The sequence below is a fragment of the Hippoglossus stenolepis genome, chromosome 10, assembly GCF_022539355.2.
Source record: "Hippoglossus stenolepis isolate QCI-W04-F060 chromosome 10, HSTE1.2, whole genome shotgun sequence".
NCBI classification, from domain to species: domain Eukaryota; kingdom Metazoa; phylum Chordata; class Actinopteri; order Pleuronectiformes; family Pleuronectidae; genus Hippoglossus; species Hippoglossus stenolepis.
The window spans coordinates 2616805-2640461 of record NC_061492.1 but is presented as its reverse complement, the minus strand read 5'-3'; the positions used below and the strand labels follow the sequence as shown (position 1 = coordinate 2640461).

General features: G+C 42.5%; 1 protein-coding gene across 4 annotated transcripts; it reads right to left on the bottom strand.

The window, feature by feature from the left end:
* Positions 1–1908: 1908 nt before the first annotated feature.
* letm1 (leucine zipper-EF-hand containing transmembrane protein 1) lies at positions 1909–22206 on the bottom strand. 4 transcript variants are annotated; one of them, XM_035167215.2, is made up of 15 exons: positions 21651–22206; positions 17120–17177; positions 16179–16665; positions 13697–13840; positions 13047–13184; positions 12529–12732; positions 12289–12408; positions 11967–12098; positions 11694–11852; positions 11423–11539; positions 10747–10779; positions 9654–9788; positions 9130–9323; positions 6937–7093; positions 1909–6862 (listed from the first exon to the last, which is right to left on the bottom strand). In XM_035167215.2, the coding sequence occupies exons 1-15, from the start codon at positions 21727–21729 to the stop codon at positions 6710–6712; spliced, it is 2310 nt and encodes a 769-aa protein (XP_035023106.1). In that variant the 5' UTR covers positions 21730–22206; the 3' UTR covers positions 1909–6709. The 4 variants fall into 4 exon arrangements, with proteins under 4 accessions (XP_035023106.1, XP_035023107.1, XP_035023108.1 ...); XM_035167216.2 differs by having other exon boundaries at positions 6937–7075; XM_035167217.2 differs by lacking the exon at positions 10747–10779.
* Between the last annotated feature and the right edge of the window lie 1451 nt (positions 22207–23657).

Here is a 23657-nt window from a genome sequence, read left to right as displayed (position 1 = left end):
GACACAGAGTGAGCTCCTGAACGTATTTACACTAAATACGGACTTTAAGCGAAGGCCTGTACAGTTTATATAGAAATAAGGAACGAAATGATCCATCTGCTGTTCAGCTCCTTATCATTCTTATTATTCTTATTATCACTTTTTCTTTTTGACCAGTTTAGTAACTTCACTTTCACCATCGTGATCAAATCGTCATCTTATAGGATTTCTATGGATCTCTGTTTAAGGCGACACCTTCGTGAGTCAAGAGAACTTTTGATTATTTCAAAGTTTAGAAAATGTTTGTTTAATTCGTTGTGAATCTTTGATATTTATGATTTATGGAGAGATGACAAATGAGAGGAAAAACAAATGCTAACACAGGAAGAGCGTTTAAATGAGACATATTCAGGTTGATAAGTTTAATTCGTGTTATGAATGTAAAATGTTCACATGCTCTTATGTTCACTTTCCAAAAACTGTCCTTCGCTGCAGCTCCTCTTTTCAGCCTCTGTCTCAAACACTTGGTTTTAGCTCCCGTCTCTTTTGACGCAGGGTTTTTGTTTCTTTATTTCTATTGTAATGGGACTCGTCTGTGCCGACGATTTGACTTTAAATACAATAGTACCTCTCAGCGTAGTATTTACAAATACAAACATTTCCCTTTTCTGAAATCCATTTTCAGCCGTCAGCCTCCTCCTGTGATGTGCTGCCTTAAAAATAGTTTCTTCCACGTTGTGAAAATACTTTAGAGCCTTTAACCCTAAATCTCTACAAATATCATTCATATAAAAACACGTTCATTAATTCAGTTTCAGGGTAAAACCTCTGATTTCTCACATTACTAAACCACGGTGATGGAATCAGACGACACCTGACCTCCGACATCACAAAGCGATGTGTTTGAAAAGCTTTAAAAGAAAAGTAACTGCACATAAAACCGTTACCATCGTCTCTCTGTCTCGTCGACGCAGCTCACATCCTCCCGGGCCTTTTATTTTCCCGCTGTAATCATCACCTCCTCATCAGCAAACATCAAACACAGCAAACCTCCCTGAAGCAGACACACTTCACACACTTCCTGAGATCGGTGTTCAGCGTTCGAGGCTGCGAGCGGGCCACAGACACACTTCACCATCCTGACAGGCCTCCCACACAAACGGCTGACACCTGCCTGATGAGCCCGGCGAGGTGTAAATACCTCGTGGATCCCCGCGGAGACGCGATGACGGATGAGAGCGAGAAGCGGGGGAACAAACATTTAACCGACTGTTACAGCCTGCAGCTTTAAACGGGTTCAGGTTTTTCACTTTAAATCCTCTGTTGGTGGCGGGTGAAACATTTCCTGTCGTACTGGGTTTAATCTTCAGCTGAGGACTGTTCGAGGTTTATTTTTAAAGTTGCATTAAGCATTAAAGCAAAAAAAAACTACTAAAGCAAGTTCTACCAAACTTACTGAGGGACAGGAACACGTTCAATTTGCATGTGGATTTTCACTTTCTGCAAGTTTTATGAGAATATTTGATCGTCCTTGGAAAACTGCTGAAACATCACACAACTAACTAATCGAAAATCTTTGAAAATTTAGATTTGTTTTGGCCTCGTGAGGCTGGTTTACAGGAAACAACACTCATTAAACAGTCCAACACCCTCATCGATATCACTCCTCTAAACATACCGGTTTGCTTTTCATCAAGAATCCATGAATTAATCCCAGGAAACATGAAGTGGTGAGGCTGGAATCAGGGAGTGGGATGAGAAATAACAGAAATAACAGAGGAAGACACACAAACACACACATGAATACACAAACACACACATGAATACACAAACACACACATATACACACACACACAGCGTCTGAGGTTGTGTGTGACGACACGCATGATGAGTGATGGTGGAACAGAACAAAAACCAAACCAAAGAAACTCAGGATCAATCGTTTTTTTTTATTCAACACGTAGGATTAATTTTTGTCAATGTTTTTTCGTTACATGAACACAAAAGAAAAAGGATGAGATTCAAGTTCAAACTGAGATTAAATCCAGTTCCTGTTGTTTCCTGTGCAGCTGCTCAAAACTTTGGAAAGATCGGATTTAAAATAAATAAATAAATAACACGACAATTATCTCAAAACAAAACAAAAACTCCCAATAGAATAAATCTAATATTAAGTCAATGACTAATATTTTAAATTTTTTGAACAATTTTTGAACAATGAAGAGATTAAACTGCAACAAGTCGCTTCACCTTTTAAACTGCGAGAGACTTCTCCTGATTTAGGAAACCGATTTGTTATTTGATAAATTTGAGTTTAATATCACACAAACAAACTTTTACAACATTTCTACGCTCAGAATTCCTCAGACACTGATTCAGACAGAAACTCCCACACGTTGAACACAGTCCATGGAAACTCGCACGTGTGGTTGATATAGCGAACACCTATAGCTTTCTGTCTGAATCATAGACCGTGAGTAAAGATGGACGATCACACTGATGTTTGTTCAAGTGTTCGCAAAAGAAGCTCGAGTTCGAATCCGGGATATCGTGGCTTCAGTTCTCGATCGTGGAACGGGAGTGGAGACGGGTCGTCCATCTTCATTTACAGTCTCTGGTCTGAACACGCCGTTACAACAGCTTTTCTGTGAAATGATGGTGGCTGCACTTTTATTTAAGATTCAGCTAAATGTCTCATGTCTTCGTTCGTAGGTTTTCTACAACGATTACATTTTCAGTTTCGAGGGAACTTATTTCGAGCCTGAGAGAAACTCTGTGGTTCTTCTTTAACGTCACTGATCCTTAACTGCAACGACACTCCTCCTCTTTTTCAGATATTCTACAAAACTAAAGCATTTCTCTTGGGATAAAAAGGACGAGTGCAAAGTATTTAAAAAAGGGAAAAAGTGGGATTCATCTGTCCTCGAAGAAATAAAAGTCCATACAATCAACTACAAGCCCGTCAGCTCCCAAATCAGCAGAATATCGACCCGATATCAAGACGAGAAGCAGAACAAGAAACCCTCTGTGCTTGGTTTTCCACTTCCACGACCCACAGCAGGCTTTTTCGTTTTCTAAATCACATGTATTACAATATATATTTTGACAAATTCAATTCCTCTCCTGACTCAAAAAGACAGAAAGGAAACTCAGAAACGATGCATACACAACTTATTGCTTTAAATATCTGTTCTTCTAGTGCACAAGCTCCACAAGCTCCACAACTCGACAGGAATCTTTCAGGACGGTTTGTTGTCGTCGATCACAACACGGACCGAGTCCATCACCTTCAACACACACACACACACACCCACGGTATCAAAAATAAATCAAATAGTGCATCTACCAAGTGGCAAAATACGGACAGTGAGCTCGGATCAACGCTTTTCCTCCTGCTGGACTAGAACATGGATGAAACATGATTTAATCTCACTGTCCAAATGCTTCTTCTGCCAGCTCCATCCTCTTCTTCTTTTTAAAGGCAGCAGCAGCTCTAACGACACAGTGCAACACTGCTCCCAGTGGTGAGCCGTGAACTCGACTCCCTCGCTGCAGCACAATCAGGTCGAGACATTTCTGAGAAGTTTAAGCAAACTTTTCTTTGTGTCTCTAATCAGTTACTGGCTTGTTGCATATTTATTTCAAAATGAGATCTTTCCCTCGATGATTTCCTGAATGCATTTGGAGTTACTCATATTTAATAATCATATCCTGGTAGAATCTGGGGGGAAAAAGGACTAAAAATCACCAACTGTGCAGCTGAAATAATCTATAACTGTATATTTACATTTTGAGAAAATATAAAAATAATTAATGTGGAGTTCTGGCTTTCTAGAGTTAAAAATATATATTTCAACTAACTTTAAAACAATTACTCAATCGGTGCCGACTAACTTTCCTCTGAAGGAATCAGGATCAGGTGACTAAAGGGGTTTGAAGAATATTTAAACATCTTAACTCATGAACTCGTTTGTAGTCGTATGAGGAAGATTTTACTCTTTGACTGGAAAACTGTCACGGAAACAATAACTGTATCTGTCGCCACACACGTTAAATTACACAAGATTATTTGAATGCGTATATTTTTTTAACGCATGTATTTGATTGTCCGACAAAGCAGCTTAAAGAACGATGATGCAGTCAGTTCATTTCAAACCCTTCTTCTCCGACAGCCCTGAGCACTGATCTCCATCAGCCTTAGTTACCCTGTTACGTTACCCCCCCCCATGCCGACAAACAGTGGCAGTGCTGCTCGTGTGCACGAAGCTTCCCCCGAGCGCGACCTGTCAGACGGACACGAATACCCCTGTCCTCTGCCGAGTGTAATCGAGAAGTTGTCACAACGTTCCCCCGACGTGTTTACACTGGCGGCTGATTTATGCAGCAGAGAACATGGCATGTCCCGCCGCAGCGTCTCCAATCCAAACACAACCCTCCAGTGGAGCTGGCTGTGGCCCATGTATGGGGCGAGTGTTTACCCTGCGCCCATCAGTCTGACTGGTCGCAGGCGGAGCAGAGCCCTCGCCCGGTCTGAACCGGGACAGTGTCTGATGGAAGACGAACAAGCTCTTCATCACCAACGCGCACGACGGCGGATTCCGGGAACAGATTAAGCGGCGGGTCGTCCGCTGGGCGTTATCTCTCGTACCACTCTGTCGTCCATGTTTACACCTGAGCTCTAGTTAGTGTGGAGGAATAACAGAGCGTCGGCCAGGACCATAAAACTCGGGAACAGCCAATTCACCTCAGCAGATAAAAGGTGAACCGACCCTCACACTGCAGCCGACAAGACAAACAGCATCTCCTTCACAACTATTTCACCTTTATAAACCAAACTTCTGCTGTGCACATGAAAAATGATCAAAGTTTCTCGTACCATTACAACTGTAAATATACTCAAAAGGATGATCAGTTGAAAGTACATCTGAAAACACTCGTTAGTTGAAGTTTGCTGTAAGTGATGCAACAGTCGAGCTGTTTGCAGTGTGAACACCGATGAGGAAATGAATTTAACGCAGAGCAGCCGAATCAAATATGATCTGAAATCTTCCTCCGGAGGAAAACGTGTCTCCACTCGACACACGTTCATGGCAACGGTGCAAAAAATACAACACAAGAGCGGACTCGTCGTGTGCCTAGGAATCAATTCATCCAGTCGTCTTCAACCCAAAATACTAATATTACATCAAGTTTAAAGAGAATCAAAGCTAAAAAAAAAAATACACATACAGCAGAATATAATCCTTAATATCTGTGTCAAGAGAAGGTCACTTTGACGAATGACGGTGGTCGTAACACTCGGATTTAACAACAGTCACGCTCCGAGCAGACGGACGCCAAACAACTCACAACTAGTCTCTGGAACTAGAAAAACATGGAACTCTACGGGCCGCGGCATCAAATCCCCGATATTTGGTTTGTTGTGTTCGTGACCCTGACTGTGATCCTCACCGCGATTTAATATCAGTCAATAAGGTCCTGGAGACAACGAGCTGCGGTTACTTCAGCAGGTGTTTGTGTGTCTCTCTTTTACCGCGAAAGCATCACAACTGTGCAAGATGCAGTCACCAAACCTTCCAGTTGTGTAGTTGAGAGTGTGCGTGATGAGATGCGTGTGTGAGTGAGTGGTCTGACCCACGAGTACCGATGTTTCCATCCCATCACAAAAACAGTCTCAGCTTGTTTTGTGGATTTTTTTAGGAATAATCCAAATCTGATTATTTTATGTGCCACAGTCCAACTTTGGCATTTTAAAGAGCTTAACGTGGAACACAGGACTAAACACGAAGAGCTCAGACAAAATATCATCACGTCATAAGTACAAATTCAAAAGAAATTACAGTACAGTCATTTTTTATCATTGATGTGGTTGTTTCTAACTTCAGTCCTTGGCTTATTGTAGACAAAACTTCAACACTTTATTTTGGAGGGAATGATGAAACCTCCAGCTACTTATTCTTAAAATGGATAATTAGCATTTTTTACTTTAATTGCTTTAGCTTACACCTATAATTTGATGTTTGTGAATGAACTTTAATATATTTGGATGTCGTATCTAAAGAGGTCTTTGGTTGCAGCCACCATTTAAACATCGTATATCCAGCAACAATCTGCCTGTCCATGTACAATTCAGAGAAAACAACAGGTTACAACACGGGATTATGATGGATGAACAAAAATCAATAAGGGAATAAACTGAGTGGAATGACGACAATGATTTTTACTGTGCAAACTTTAGAAATGAGCTCATCTCATTTCTCTGTGCTGATGACATGAGTGAAATGAAAGGCAAGACGGTCCACCACAAAGTTTAGTTCATATATTAAAGCCCGACTAATGCAGTGTGTCTGGGGCCGGTTTTAGGGGGTAAAATATTCCAATATCGAAGTATCAGCTAATATCTTTATCTTAGAATATATATATATATATATATATATATACACACATGACTTTTGATCATTTCCTTCCTTTAATGTTTGGAGAACAACTGTGGTGTCATGTCATTCTGTTCCCTCGGTTCATAAATTTAAAACGCCTTCTTTTTACATTTTTAGACATTTTAGCAGGAGCTCAATTTATGGTGAAAAGACCTTTTTAGAAGTCAGCTGTTACCTTGTGACTCTTTCTCTCGACTGGTCCAGATCCACCTGGTGTCCAGGGTTTGACCGGGGATCACCCCCAATCGTCTCAACATCATTTTTCACAAGTCTCTCTTTTGTGGAAACTGAAATTAGTTGTTGAGCGTGGCTGCCTGCTCCTTCTCCACCTTCTCTTTGGCCTTTTCCTTCTCCACCAGCTTGTCCTCCTTCTGCAGCATCACCATGATGTCGGTCACCTGAGAGGTGGAGATGTCGATGTCCTCCTTGTCGATCAGCTCCACCACCTGAGGCACAGAAAGACTTAGTTCTAAACTCCACCATGAGGTTACCAGTAAAGCCTCGTTTACAGTCGACGCACTTTAATGACGTCGTCGATGTCGATCTTCCCGTCCTTGTTGTCGTCCAGGGCCTCGGCGATGCTCTGCAGCTTGTGCTCCGGAATGTTCTGGATCTGCCGCATGATGTTGATCAGCTCGTCGATGCTGATGAGGTTCTCCCTGAGGGTGTAGAACAGACTGCATACAGGAAACGGTTAAAAGATTTGACCGGACGTAAAATGCGGTGGAGAAGTCCGAGGTCAACATGCTGCACGCGAGGTTCCCAGATCACACCAATCAAACTGATTTTTAAATTCACAACAGGTTCAATTTAGGCCAAACATTAAAATCAGGCTGAAATGCAGTGCAGCACACTTTCAATTTCACTGATTTGTTTTCAAAGCTGATACATATATATTATTTTAAACATATATATTGTATTTAAAGCAGGTGTGTGCAGCTTCAAATAGCAAGAATCAGTTTGTGTTACGGTTGCATTTATAAATCTGAATTTACACAGAACTCATAATACTTTGAGCTCAAAAAGGGTCACAGATGTTAATACATGGTCAATAAATCAAATCAAGCAGATACTTCTATTCAAGGTGATGTTATTCATTAAGGGATCAGAACTGTTGGCAGCACCTTGATGTAGGGAGGAGAAATGGAAGCTATGGATAAGCAGTGATTCCAGCAGCTGATGGGCAACAACCTTATTACAAGGTCAGCACATGGGAAGCAAGCGAATGGTGGTTCACCACAAACTCTTACCTTGTGGCAAAGAATAATCTGTAGAATGTCAAATAAATTAGGATTTGGTTTTAAACTAAAACAATTATCTTTTTTGTTTTTTTCTGGGAAACCTTTTTGTTCCTTGTTTTATCTCCACCACCATTTTACAATGAAGGTAATGATGATGAGGAAGATGACAACAGATGACAACAGATGATGATTGATACCAAAAAATATATAAAGACTGAAAAGCACAAAATCAAATTCTCAATCCACAAGAATTTAAAGATAAACCGTTTTTTTTTGTCAAGCAGAGAAAATGATGCACAGGCAACGTTTGAGAGAGAAGCTACAAAACGCTCTGTTTACGCCGCTGCATCAAACAGCTGCCTTTTCATCGTTCACTCTGTTCAGACTTGGTATTAACATCCGTCCTGAGGGATACGATCACTAGAGGTCCGCTCTAAGTCCAGAGATCTGATCCCTCACACCACATTCAGAGGAGGTCATGTGGTCATATTCTGTGGTTGATCCCTCCCGGGTTAAAGGCCGACTCCGCTGACGCCCTCTGACCTGCTACACTTCTCAGAGCCCAAACGTTGATCTATTTGCAGCCGCAGCCACAACATTAACACTGACCGCCACATATCGACACATTCTAAGCTTTCGAAGTTACACATATCGATCCACACAGCCCCCGACAGCTCCGCTCGCTCTGCCTCTCTCCATTATCTGTTAACACCGATTGGCTAAAAACAACAGTATTAGCTCTTCAGGAACACAAGTAACGGGTCATGAAGTGAGATCCAATCACAGCAGACGCATTCTGACGCCAGGTTTGACCAGACGAACTTAGAGACGTGTGATTGGATCTCTCAGGACGGATGGTAACACAGAGTTCATGTTCTTCACAGACACAAACACCATCGCTGGTGAAATGATGCAAAAGCCGTGAGACAGAGCAAAGCTTTGTTCTGAAAGGAACAGTTCAACATCGAGGGAAATGGTTTTCTTTCCAAATGTGAGATAATGAGACTGATGACAATCTTATCAAATGTATTAGAGAGAGAGATATATTTATTAAATATTATAGAGCCTGACTGATGTACTGTCTTTCTGTATCTGTTTGCAGATATATGAGAATAAACAATGCAGCTTTTATGTAAAAATATTCATTTTCTTAATTAAAACTCATTATATTTGGCTGCATCTGTATTTTCTCTTCATGAACAGTTCTTTATAATGAGGTTTTAGGTTAAAGTATAAAATATAAAGTTATGTATGGATGTATCAACGTCATAGGAGTTCACTGGAGAACTCGCATACATGAGTTTGACATCGATCTTCTTGTCTCACGCTGAGAAAGAATATCGAACAATACTGAACTATTCCTTTGAAGGGTGAACCCATCGAAATGCCTCCGGTTGTGGAAATCAGAGGAATCTGCTCAGGCTTCTCGCTGCCATCCCTACATTGTGCTTCAGTTGCAGTTCAGCTCTTACCCAACAGGTGGGGTGCTTCCACTCTCCACCCGTCCGTCCAGGATGACCTTGTCCTTCTCCAGCTCCACGATGATGTGGCCGATGCGGCCGATCATTCGGTTCACTCTCTTCGTCAGGCGCTGGCTCGCCTTGGACTCCTCCACCGTCTTCTCCTGGCCGCTCTTAAAGAGCTCCATCTTTATTTCCTCCAGATCCTGGAGAACGCACGACGAGATCACAGATGAAATGCAGAACTTTTACAGAACTTTTACAGAAACAGGTAAAGTGTAAATCAGGATGAAAATTAGGAGCTATACATGTGTGAGGCGCTGAACGACAAATAAATAAACATTCTGGCGGAGAGTAGCTTCTCCACCCACCATCTTCAATGAGCTGTAAACAATAACCCTGATCTTTCCACTGCAGAAGTTACACGTCATGCCCTGCCTGCTGCTGCTCTGAGTTTCCCTGAGATCGGCTGAAGAGAAACCTTTGATTCGAATGTAAAGCTCGTCTCTACAGTAACTCCTGTGAGAAAAAGGCACCTCGTTGTATTCTTGGACGTCATCCTTCAGCTCCTCCAGCTCCTCTTTCTCCAGAGTCAACAGCCTCCTCTGCTCCTTCAGCTTTGAGCAGGCGTCGCCCAACATGTCAATCTCCTCTTTGGTGATCTCCTCGTCCTGAAAGATAAACATACAATCCCAAATATTTGATTATCCACCACTTGGATTTAAATTGTTATAAAGACGAGATAAAAGATGAAGACAACGATAAACACAGAGGCTTATGTTCATGTTTTCCTTTACACTACACAACCCAGTTACATTGAAATAGGTCACAATGCGTGTTCTCTTAACAAGAGCCACATGTTGGTTTCATATGAACCCACATAAGAACAACCTAAACACACAGGATGGATAAAAGGAGGAAGGTTGGAGAGGAAAGTGGGAAACTCCCCATGACCCAACAACATGGAAGGAACTCTGTGGAGCTACAAAGGTTGTTAGACGGGGGTTGAACCTGGGTCAGTATCGCTGCCTGGGAGGATTGACAAGGATCAGAAGAGTCCATACAGATGTGGGTCGAACAGAGGTCACAAGTCATATGTAGTATTTGTTTAACCAGAGGAGTGAGGTTTACTACAATAAAAACAAATCTGACCCTGGCTTGTCCACATGGAAGAAAGACAGAAGTTGTATTTTAGGTATAAATTACAAAGATTTAATCCCAGTAGGTTTAACTCATCTGGGATCTGTAGGTTTTCTGTTCTGTAATTTACCTTCTCTGTTTTTCAACCCACTTCAGAACACAGAAAGCTGAATATGAACATTTGTGGTCGGCCCTTGCCTCATTTTCTCCTGCTCTGCTTTCCAAAGACAACTCTCCTCTGGCTGACGTCACCATCTCGTGCTTAAAAGCTTGTATTTCGGGTTCAAATCCTTTCATTCAGTTTTCAACCCTTCTGAACGTGAGATCAAACAGTTATTGAAAAGGGCAAAAGAAACTAAATGCCATAATTTACGTGCAAGTGCTGTTTAACCCACATCTGTGTCTGCTCAGAGGAAGACGGGGGAAACTGTGTTTGAAGGGATAAACTGGTGTGAGGGTCGTTTGGGAGGAGACAACATTGAACCTGACCTGGAAGCACAGGAAAGTCTGCCACTGTTCAAACTGTGCAGTACGGAAGACAAAGAAGTGACGGAGAGATAAATAAATTACTTAGTAAATGAGACACGCGATCACATTTCAGGGTTTTTCACAAAGATACAGAGCCGACAGTCTTATCATCCTCTGACGTCACTATTACATCTTACCCAAAAATATTATTTGTTGAATATTTTAATACATTAACTACCTGTAAGGGAGAATTGGGCTTCCTGTGTCTGTAAATCGCAATTTAACCCAAAGAATATCAAATACAGAACTTATATTTTCTTATACTTCTTTTTCTTGTGTTATTTTGTCTAATTTCACTAATAGTTTTGTGTATGTGTGTGTTGTTTTAGCATTTATGTTCTTCTGCTTGATACGCCTGCGTCATTATATTGTTTTACTGATCATTTATACCCTCCATGTGCTACGTCATTTATTTATTACTTATTGATATGTGTGTGTCTGTGTATGTTCTTCTGTGTTTAATCAGTGTTTGTTGCTTTAGTCATTTCGTTTTAAAATGTTGACACTGCCAAAGGTAAAGTAGAGTTTTACCGGAATCCATGAGATTTAATTTTGAAGTAGCTGCTAAATGTTGTGTGAAATATAAAAAACATGTCCAGTGTTTTACAATCACCACCAGTACGTGTAGAGATGTTACCTTGATTGCCTCTATGACAGGCGCTGTGTCCCTCAGGATCTCTGAGTGAGCGGCCATGTCAGCCTTGGACATTGCTGCCGCTGCCTTGCTCCGCTCTGCCTCCATCTCCAGCTCCCCCTGCAGCACGAGAGAGTGACGGAGCAACTCGTCAGGCAAACAAAGAACAACGGGGTCGAATAAAGCAAATGTACAAGACGTATGATCTGTACGATAACACGGACGTGCTCCCGAGGCTTTAATCCAGGAAATAAAATACGTGCAGCGTCATTACCCTGGCAACCTTCTCTGCAGCGTCAGCCAACCTCTCCATCTGACGGTCCTTGTTGTCCTGGCGTATGACCGCCTCCTCCTGCAGCATCGTCTCCACTTTGGTCTTATTGTCGACTTTGGAGAGCTCCATCTCTGCCACCTTCAACTGGGCCTCCTTCGTCTGGAGAGGAGCGAGTGAAGTGACGAATGAGCGTAGCCACTCGTTTTATCAAGTTCTGGCCTTTGTAAAACTGAAATGAAACACTCATTACGAGTATAAGTCGTGTTCACATACCACAATGTCGGGCAGCGTCTGCAGCGTGGTCTTCAGCTGGTCGGCAGGAGACAGCGTGTCGGGCAGGAACATGGCTCGAGACAGCAGCAGCAGAGAGGTGGGGATCTGCTGGTTCAGATGCAGGTCCAACCACTTCAAACAACACAGAGGTGACGGTCAACAGATGAATAAAACCTCTTTAAACACAAGTCACCTTCATCGTTAAAGTCTCAATAACCCGATTTTGTTTTGCATGTTTTTCCCCATTCCAAAGAGAAGAACAAACGGTGGAATGTGAAGCAGACAGTCAAACCCGTCCTCCGTCTCTGGACGTCGTCGTTACCTGGATGAGTTGCTCTCTCAGTCGATCTTCTGTGACTCCGAGAGATCTCATCCCTCGGACGCGACAGGCCGCCTGCACCTCGTTCACGTTCAGACTCTCCACTCCTTCATCAGCTATGAGCTGCACAAACAGAGCACAGGGGTCACACAGAGTTTTTCATGATTCACTTCCATTGACACAGACCAAGTTCTGCTTTTACAGAGGAAACGTATTAGGTTCAGGAAGGAAACAGCCTGGTACCTTGTCGTCTGCACGGATGGCCCTCAGCTTCATGATGAGCTGGAAGCGGAGGAAGTTGTTGGTCCCGATGGACTGGAGCTCCAGGAGGCGGCAGAGAGCCACCAGCTGAGGCCGGGTCAGGTTGTCCAGAGTCAGCTCATCCTCAAACAGCTTGGAGAACTTTATGATCTGCTCATTACTGGGACGTTCACCGGAGTCACGGATCTACAGAGATGAAGGAGTTGAGACTTGTAGATCACATCTGAGGAGAATCTTCAAATTAAGACTTAAACTGTCGCTGTGTTTGTCCAGATTCAGGAGTCATTTGGTCATTTCAATCCTCAAAACTACATAATCACTGAATCTTACATTTATCATTCATATTACAGCCATTTTGACTTATCTATATATATCATTCAGCATATATGTATATACACACCACACCAGACCAACCAACAAGCGACATTGTACTGTTTCCACTACCAGGGGGCAGCACTGAGCCCATTCTCTCTCTGGTCTGAACCAACAGTGACACCAACCTTCTGGAAGAAGGTGGAGAACTCCTCCGTCACGTTGCCCTGGGCCGCCTTGTTCCTCAGGGCGATCTCCTCGATGGTGTCCTGCAAGAACTTGGCCATCTCCAGTTTGACCCTCAGCTCCTTTTTCAACCTCTCCTCCTGAAAACAATTTAGGACATGTACTATACTGTCAGTACCATGTCTCACAGTGTAGCTTGATCCTTAATGCGTCATTACAAATGATTATTCTACCAACGAGGATTTTTACGTTGCATTGATTATGAGCATGTCCAACATTAGGAGTGTGGAACAGGTCAGGGATCCTGTTGTGCTCTGGATTAGGCTGTAATTAGGATTAACTGCTGTCAGGGAGAGACAGTGCTCTGATCACCTCATCAGGATCTCAGGTGAAAGTTCACGAGAGGGATAAAGATTTTAATTTTATCTTCTTATTTAACCGTGAACACATGTACAGTGTCACTGATCCTACGGTGTGTGGGACACTAATATTCATTTAGTCAGGAAACAACTATAATATAATAAGTCTTAGGTTTTAATTTTTTTTAATGTGAGTATTAGATTTATTTGTTTTTTTTATAGTAAACTGTGTCTCAAATCACACTGAAAATAATAGTTATAGTCTCATGCATCTTGAGCCTGAGTTTCTTTACCTTCTTTGACTGTGTCTCAAAGGTGGACGGCAACATGTTGGGGAAGAGTTTCAGAGCCACGGGGAGCAGGAACTCCATGAAGGGGACGATGATGAAGACCAGGAAGGGAAGAAGTCTGAAGACGTCGGCACACGTTCTGAGAAACTGAGGAGAAAGTGCAGAAAACCGGCATGAGGACGAGATCACACATGACAACCTTGAGCCCAATCTAAGTAAGTGTCTGCTTGTGTTTGTGAACAGTGAATATGGTTGATTTGAACATTTAGGGCCCTTATGTCTCCGGCAGGCTGTAGCGTGTGCGTGCCTCCACCAGGGAGCAGTGTCCCCAGAGGAAGCTGTGATGACGTCTGCCTGGACTTTTGTCTCTTGGCACAATCAGCTCCTCTAATAACAGTTTCCACACTCAGCACGTTTAACTCCCCCAGCAGCAGAAACCTCCCAATTCACCGGTGCGTTTATTTGCACGGAGCTGAAAACCAAAGTGACGATTTTTAAACGTCCACTCGAGCCAACAGGAAGTACATTTGTTCAGCGTGGACCTGAACAATCCTCCGAGTGTGGACGGAGCACGCGGACACTGGTCTTCTTCATTGTACAGCTGTCCGACTGTGGCTCACTCACCGTCAACACAATCCCAACCAACCGTTTACAGAAACCAGCGCTGAGGGGAGAAGGCCAAAGCACCAGTCCTCCTTTCTCGGCCCTTTCCACCTGCATGTCGGTGGACCAGTAGGGTGAAGGATTTAGGGCCAGCCCGAGTGAAAAGGCCTTTGTCCGCGGTTCCATTGACATGTATATCATCTCCCAGAGTTCCACCATCAAAGCAGGGTGGAGGGGGTGACAGATTCAAATGGAAGGAGCCTTAAACGGAGGCCTGAGTATTGTAAGTGAATATGAAAGGGGGAGATTAAGGAGGCAAAGCCAGTCCGGGCTTGATGAATGGGCTGTAGATGGGCTCGGGACATGCGCTCCAAGGGAGTCAGCTGCATTTGAAAAGGTGCAGATGGGACGGTGGTGTGGGTTTAATGCAGAGGAGGGGGGGGGCAGTCCGTGGTCATCATCAGCACTGACCAGCAGCTATTAGTTAGCACAGCACCGAGCCTTAATTCCCTCTGTTTCTTTAGCATAGCCACACGGAACATGTTTGATGTATCGTAAATAAGTTAATTAAATCGTTTCCTGTCTTTCAATAGAACCATTTTGTGAAGTTATAATATTGTTTGAGCACAAAAATGATGAAGGATTCCAAGTAAATAGTTAAAACTACGATGGCACTCACAGAGCACAGTCCCATTGTGAAACCAGATTTAAATTCACTAGATTCAGATTTCTATTTGGATCTGCTCCAAATTGTACACACTCTGAACTTTTGCATAATCCTGCAAATTATCAGAATAACAATTAAACACAGTCAAAACGTTAATTATGGTCATTTAGGTTTTTGGTTTTGCATCGAAGCAAAGACTGTAAATAAAGATGGACGATGTGTCTCCACTTCCTTCCACCATCCAGAAATGAGCAGAGGCGAAGTCAACCTGACGCAGAGCGTTCACAATCTTTTCCACTAAGTCTGTAGCCTCCTGTACCGCACAGGAACCGGGCAGCAGTAAGTAAGTGTGACCCGAGCTGACCTGCTCACCTGCCCTGAAACGACACCTGATGTGTGCCAGCGCCTGCATCCGATTACTGCAGCGAGCACTGGGCCTCCATCCAGACAGCTCGGCCCTGAATGTGGGACGAGCGGCTGCCGTGAATTCAGAGCAAGTAGCAGGTTTTGTCAAAGAAGACGAGAAGAGTCCGTCATGGAAACGATGTTTATTCTACTCGTTTACTTCACTGCTGTGTTTACTCTGCATCTGGTTTAAATTAGCGATCGTTAAACCATGTTTCTATCAGTTTTACTATTTCAACACATTTCAGTCAAGTTAAGTTTGTATCATATCTTAGGGTATTCAATCAAGCAGCTGCTGTATCATCATCATCAGTCGCTCAGAAAAACTAAAAGCTGTGATTGTTTTTCTACTAAAAGCGTTGCTGTTGTAAACCACCGCAGCCGATACAACACAAACTGGGCGAAGTTAACTGAGGACCTTTCTAATCAAAGCAGCCACACGTAAAAGCATCAACCTCAAGAGCTTTAATCAGGCAGCAGAGCAGCAGCGGGCGCCTGGTGAGTCAACACCGCCAATTTCTATAATTGATCCCTTTAGGTTTGAGAAGCTGTGGATTAAACATTACAGAACAAGATGTCTGAGCTGTCCGACTCCGTCATTCCTGAAGTCTACACTCACGCTGGTTGTGCACAGTGTAAACTCTGAGTCATAGTGGAAACACGTCTTTCCTTACTCAGTGGCTGGTGGGTGAGTTTTCCCATTTCTGCTCAAATAAAATGTCCTGTAATTCCCTTTAAGTAACAAATCATCTGAACAGATTTGGTCTCCAGAGAAAAGCTTCCTCTACGTTTCCTGCCTGCAGGCCTCACCTGTCTCCTCTCACGTCGGGACAGGACGTTTCCGTTCAACACCATCCACAGCAATCGCCCAGCAATGGTGGTGTCGATCCACAGCAGCCTGAAGCCGTGGTAGTAGTGCTTGACTTCATCCACGACCCACTGTCGGACCGTCCTTCTCACACGTTCTGCATCCAGCGTGGGACTGTACACCGGCCCTCCCTCCTCCAGCTTCTTCTTGTCCTTTATCGAACGCAGTGACTTCTCCACCTTCGAATCGTCCCATCTCCTCCTTGAAGTGTGTATCCACCTGACTCCGGAGATGTCCTGCTGCCGCACTATCGACCACTGGGCCCCTGTTGTGATCGCAGGGTGTATTGAGGGGGAGGCCCCCGGCACAAGAGCGCAGTAGTGCCGCAGTGAGTCCAAGCTCTGGCAGGGGCCCACACTTCCATCTGACCCAGGGAGGAAAGGACCGAATGAAGAGACCTGGGTCAAACTGCCGAGTCGCCCATCAAGTCTAAGGAAACAACAGGGTGAGGACATCAGAAAGGAAAATCACAAGTTCTACTTTAAACAAAACAGTGACGGCTTTGGACAAAACAAACTCCACTGGAACATTTTTGCCAAAAGCAATACAATGAAAACACAACACAGAAATGTGAATTTGGGTTTGATTGAACATAAAATAGCATCCAAAAAACCATGTTAGCATCCATGTGGCTACGGAAGCACAAGTCAAATCTCAGAAATAAATGTCAAAAGATAATAAACTAACATTTAAGCTCAAAACCTCAAGCAGGTCTGAGCCGAGTCCACTTACGAACATAAAAACACCCAGAAACCTCAAATCTTTAAATATCGGTGAAACTGAATTTCCGTCTTAAAATGTTTAAATGTTCTTCACTGAAGTTTTTATATCGTAAGAGTTGTTTTCAGATGTTCGGTTTAATCCTCGTGATTATTCGACTTACATCGGACTGGAGAGTCTGAGGGCTGTGCAGCTGAAACAGGCACCATCTTGAAGTGCCCCTGCAAAGAAGGAAACAAAAATATGAGGGGAAGAGTTTACACATATACACACATATACACACATATACACACATATACACACATATACACACATAGAGACTACTCAGGAATTCCATGAAGTGCTGCTGATGAGTAGACGAGCAGATCAAACAGCAGCAGATATCCACAGGCCTCGTCTGGTCTGATTCTTTAATGTCATTTTATTTCTGAGTTCAATGACCGAACTATAACTCTGTGTGATTATGTAATAATGATAAAAGAATACAGCCCCTGCTGCTGTCGTAGAAAATAGATCTTGATTAATCTTTTTCACCGTTTCTCCGGCTTCATGAGTTCTGTAGCTTTATCACTTCTTAGCATGCAAATCTCTGGAACTTCAGGTTATTTTTACAACTTGCTAATGTTTAAAATGACTCTGTGTCGTTCACGTGTCCATAGAATAAATTCAGTGTATTGTTTCTGTGAGAGTATCTGTGCCTCAGTGGCCATAACACCCCCACCCTCCCTGAGTGAGGCCCACGGTGGGGCTCCAAAGCCCCAGAGGCCCCCGTCAGGGCGAAGTGTGCACATGCGGAGAGAGGGCGGGGTGGTGAGACCCTTCAGGCCAATCATCAGAGAGCAGATGACGTAACCACACCCTTCCTCTGGCCCTCACATGGCCGGCTGGAGTAAATCCAGTAAGGCCTGGTCGAACATGTCAGGCTGTGGCCGGCAGCCAGTACGACACAGAGTTTACTGGAACAGAGTCACCTTTGTGGCAGAAGCCACTGCAGCACAGAGAGAAATCCCTGGAACTACAGCAGATTACCTGACCCTGACCTGTACTGTTCTCCTGCACTGTACACACATCTACACACATCTACACACATCTACACACATCTACACACTGGGTTTCCTCTGTGAATTTACCCCCCACCCGGGGTTTGAGTATTGGTTTCATGCTCAAACCACTTTCAGTCCAAGTTATGCTACACTAGGTTTCTCATTTTGGCGGAACTACGATTTACATTTTGTCAGCATGTTTGTTGAAATAATTTTAATAACAAATATAACAGAATGTTATGGTATGAAAATGTGGCAGAGAACAGATATATAAAATTACGAAAGTAATCTGTGTGACATTTCTACAATGTGTTTGTTGTTTTACACACAGAGACTTTACTTTAAATGAAAAGTAAACATGACATGACTTTCATTTCTGTGTAATCTGTAATGTGCTCATGGATTATTGTGGAATGCATAAAACCTCATTCATGCAAAACTAAAACTGCTTCGTCCTCACAGTGATTTCAGTAAAAGTAAAGCTTTCAACTACAACCTGTAGTCACTGATAAATGCCGCCTTTCCAGTTCTCTGTGGAACTTGGTATTTTTGTCATCTTCCACTGGAGAACAAGTCAACAATTAGCCTAAAGTAAAGAAACCACAGCGTGTATTGAACTAACTTCTGATCAACACGTCTGTGAAATTAATACTGAAAATTTCAGCCATTTACGAGAATAAAGACAGAAAAAGTCAACTTGAACTTACTGAACATTCGATACGACTTATTTTACAATGGACTTGATTTGATCTTAATCTTGACCCAGAATAAACCAGGTCTGGTCATGGAGGGTCAGAACTAGGTCACGCTCCCCACGCCCTGCTGGACTTCTGGAAACCACAGCTAACTTGTGAGTGACCCCACAGCTCAAAGGGCTCCGTGCAGCAGTAAAATAGTAAAATGGAAGTCTAATAAAACTCCCATCATTAACCTTGTGAGCAGTAAATAACCACAGAGACGCTCAGTTCCTGTACGTGCTCCTGAGATCCGTTTTCCTTGTAGCCTCAGCTTTTTCAACATCGGTGCAGCAGCCTTGCATACAAAACATGCTGCTTTTCAATTTATTGCCAAAAATCTAACAAAATACTGGATCTTAGGTGAATTACCCTTTGTTTTATGAGCAGCGTCGGCTCACGTGTTTGAATCTGACTGACGTGGAGGCAAGACAAGAACAGGACAGTTGGTAGGGCTGCATAATCGGTTTATCAACTGGACACCTCCCGTCACACATGGTTCTTAGCGTAAAATCCAGAACGACAAAGAGTACAGCCGAGCCTTCTGAGTACGTAGATCAGGAGGTATCAGGCATCTCCAGCTGTATCCAGTAAAATATGGTATTTTAGTTTCATTTCCCCTGGGACTCAGCTCTCAGACATACTGACGATTAGTGCAGACAACTGAGACTCACGTTGTCAGCCGTTTCAGTGTGAAATGAGTCCAAACAACAGAGGACTCAGCTGCACCAACCACATAAAACCAGTAAATGCTGCAGTGTTTAAACATATTGCTCCATATGTTGTTCTAGATTCCCCTTCACACACACACCGATACAACTGGAACTAGGTTTCTGTCGTATTTCTTTAATGCTGTGTTAGATAACGCTCTTATCTTTACTACAACTGACCTACAGCCTGTTTGATGACTGCTGTGCTTCCATTGGCATGGTGGTCAATGTTCAGGAGTCACAGCAGCCGTGGTTGGTCAGGGTCACAACCTGAGTCGAGGGTTTTTGAATTTTACTCGATCAGAGCAAGGATTATCATTAACTGATTATTATGTAAATGTTCCAGCTTCTGTTTTTTCATGAGACTCTTGTATCATGACTGCTTCCAGCTGAATAAGTAATGAGAGAATTAACTCCAGTCTTACTCAGGTGGAGTTATAAGAGGCAGTGACCTTTCTTCATGGAAGCACAGCAATTTGTCTGATAATCTGGGCCTAAAGCCAAGAGCACGGTCTCCGTCTGACGGACAAATCCCCGTCATGAGCCAATCATCTATTTAGAAGCACAGCTATAACGCACCAACTCAAATACAAACATTTCCTGAGAAAGAAATCTGAGACATTAATCTCCACGGCCCCTGAGCGGCTATGACACACCTAGAAACCAAACAATGAAAGTGCAAAGAGACGTATCACCTTCATATCTACACTGGTTATATAACAGGTAAAGTGCGAGGCTAATAAAGAACTTGCAGTGATATGGAAATACAGGATAGCGAGTTGTTCTGGAGCCACAATCTGTTTGAGCAAAGACCAGAGGAAAGATGGTTCAACTAAAAATAAAATCACTTCTCTTAAAAGAGGGTGGACATTAATAGAATGAGTGCAGTTTGGTTTAAGATTACAGCCATTAAGGTAATGATTATTCTAGAGTGTGACTGATATAGAAAATCCTAAAGTGCCATTAACCCAACTATGAAAATCTGGATTTTACTATGAATCGATCGATGGAACAATCTAATTGAAGCAAAAATGAGTTAAAATGTCAGCAGAAGAAGCTTGTAAGGGAGAAGCACAAAGTTCCCACAATGCATCACCATTATGCCGCGGCTCATGATTTCACAACGTTGTCCAAACAGACGACTGAGAAAAACTGATGAACACACAGACAGACGCATTCAGCTCATATATAAACTCACATCTCATATCTTCATCACTCAAGCACCTTAGTAATATTCACCAGGATCAAGTTTACATTTACTGTCACTCAATGTAACTGCAATGATCCAACCATCCAATCGATGATTTAAGTTTAACCATATGTTAAAGATTTAAAATAATATATATAATAATAATAATAACTAAATAAAACAGGCACAAATACAACCAAATATAAAGAACTGTAATTTAAAATGTTCTGTAATTCTTTAGGTAGAATATAAACATAAATACACATCTTTTATGCATTATTTATTCGGTAAAACAACGTTTTCATATCGGCAAACATAAACACAGACATATATGTTTATTTGTGAAAGGGTCTCGTCTATTATGTCTGTTTTTGTTGGGTTAACTGAACTCGCCTTTTTATATTTGCACATGGGAGTAGCCCAATCCGTTCTGCTGTGCACTTCCTGTTGTTGTATGGTCTGAATGACAAATAAAGTTCACTTTGACATTGTGATGAATTAAATAGAAACGTGCACATGACAGAGCCTGAGCTCAGCTTCATTCATGTTTAAAACCCACTGCTCTGACGGGGATGCTGAATGAACACAGGGAAACCTGTTCCCATGGCAACAAGCATCCTGCAGCAGAGAGGGGGGGGCTGGACAGAAGATGGCTGTCCTCAGATAACCTGAATCCCAAATCATGTTGTGCTCCTCTCAGAACTGTGAGGCCCTTAAAACGCTGATTCATGCGGGATGATGACCTTAAACCCGGACAGACCGACAGCAGCATTGATTGACCCGGGTTGGTTATTGATTTATGGATTAAAACACTGAATGACAGGTCTGGTTTGGTTCCGTTTCATCCAGTTATCTGCTGGGAACCGTCACCATCTTCCTGGAAACAACAACACAGCCACTGACCGGAGAAAACATGACACCCCCGCATGCTAATAACACCGAAGCTAGGCTAGCTCAATGTCATCAAAATAAACAAAGCTCCACAGCAACAAACAAAACACATCAAACTCATAGTTACCTTTCCGGAACTCGTTCTTTAAAGACCGGGACGTTTTCATCAAAGGTGCCCGGGACCTGGTGAGCAGGATTAACGCCATGCGGGAGGCTCTCTGTCCTCAATGGTTTCACTTTACTCACAGGCTAGTTAGCCACTTAGCACCGGTGTGTTGGAGCGCTGGAGGCCGGAGAGGAGCCGCTGCTGAGCCGCTACGACGCTCCCGAGGTCCCGTGAGGTGAATTAACGGGCTACGAGGAAGGTGGACGTGAACACGGAGAGATCTGACTCCTTGTCATCACATGCCTCTGTGGGTCTCCTCGGTGGTTGGGTGGTTGTATGATTGTCCGTTATTGTTCTGTTATTGTTCTGTTATTGTTCTATGATTGTTCTACGGTTCTCCTCTGTCGTTCTCCGGCGCTCGTCTTTGATCCTCTGGTTCTCGTCTTTGATCCTCTGGTTCTCGTCTTTGATCCTCCCCATAGGTTCTTCTCTGTTCCGCGGTGACAGCGAGCCGGGTCTAGGCTCCGGAGTGACGTCACACCGCTGTCAGTGCCTCTGTGAAGCGACCGGAGGTGTGAGGGGGAACCAGACACTTCCGGTGAGCTTATAAAGTAAAATGATGTCAAATTCAAGCAAGTTCGTTTGAGTTCAATTCAATTTTCTTTACTTCAATTCATGTCCCATCACGTCACGTCACTTCGCTTTACTTTACTTTACTTTAATTTGCTTTACTCTTCTTTACTTTGCTTTAATTCCCTTTACTTTAATTCACTTTACTTCAAGTCTCTTTATTTCCATTTAGTTCAATTCTATTCAAATGCTTTATTGAATTATGCAGACACAAAGTTATCACTGCAATGACATTCTTAGTTTTGGAAAAAGTTTGTAAGGCAAATATATACTATTACACTGTTATACTCTACAGCAAAATAAAAAAACACAGATATGAACTCTATAGTAGGGAAGAAATCACAGTAACTTCTAATCAATTGACCCCTTGTTATTTAAAATACCCTCCAGGGTCCCCAGTTCCACATCCTTCAATAATGTCTTATTAAGGACATGGACTTTTGTTATTATTTAATTATTTATTACTTTGATTATCTATTATTATTAATGCATTAGTAATATTTTTGTAACTACCGGAAATAGGGGTTGTATTGTTCCAGTAGGTTTTACACCTCCTAGCTTCTTTTGTTGGTACTGCAGGTTCATGTTTGAATTTACTGTCCACTTTTCATTTGACGTGTTATTATCGTGTTATTATTTTAAACAATCACATGATCAATCAGAAAACGTTTCACCGGCACCTGATGTATTTCTGTCCACACTGTGTGTAACTGTGGATCGAACCTGGTATTTGTATTGTTTCCAGGCAAAATGCTCAACTACACAGGGGCCCCAAACCATGAGGGGCCCCCCAAACCATGAGGGCCCCCCCAAACCATGAGAAGCCCCAGGTTCCTTTGTCAAAATCCGGTTTTAAGTCCTTTATTGTTTTATATTGTTCTCCAGTGGAGTTTATTATGAAGTATTTATAATATCATTAAATACAAGGAAACAAGACAAGGTCACTGAGGTTATATTCATATTTACACTTTTTGTTTCATATGTTTATGTTTTAAATGTGTTTACTGAGACTTTGATTAGAAAAATAATCATTTCAAAACTTTAATGATTAGCATGAACAAATAATAACCATATACAACACGGAGGATGAAGAAGATAAAGATGAAGAAGATGAAGAGGGGAGAGGATAAAGATGAAGAGGATGAAGATGATAAGGAAGATGGAGATGAAGATGATAAAGATGATGAAGAGGTGAGAGGATAAAGATGAAGATGATGAAGAGGATGAAGATGATAATAAAGATGATGAATATGATGATAAAGATGATGAAGGTGATGATGAAGATGATAAATATGATGAAGATGATGATTAATATGATAAAGATGATGAAGGTGATGAAGTTAATGATGAAGACGATGATGATAATGATGAAGGTGATGAAGGTGATAAATATGATGA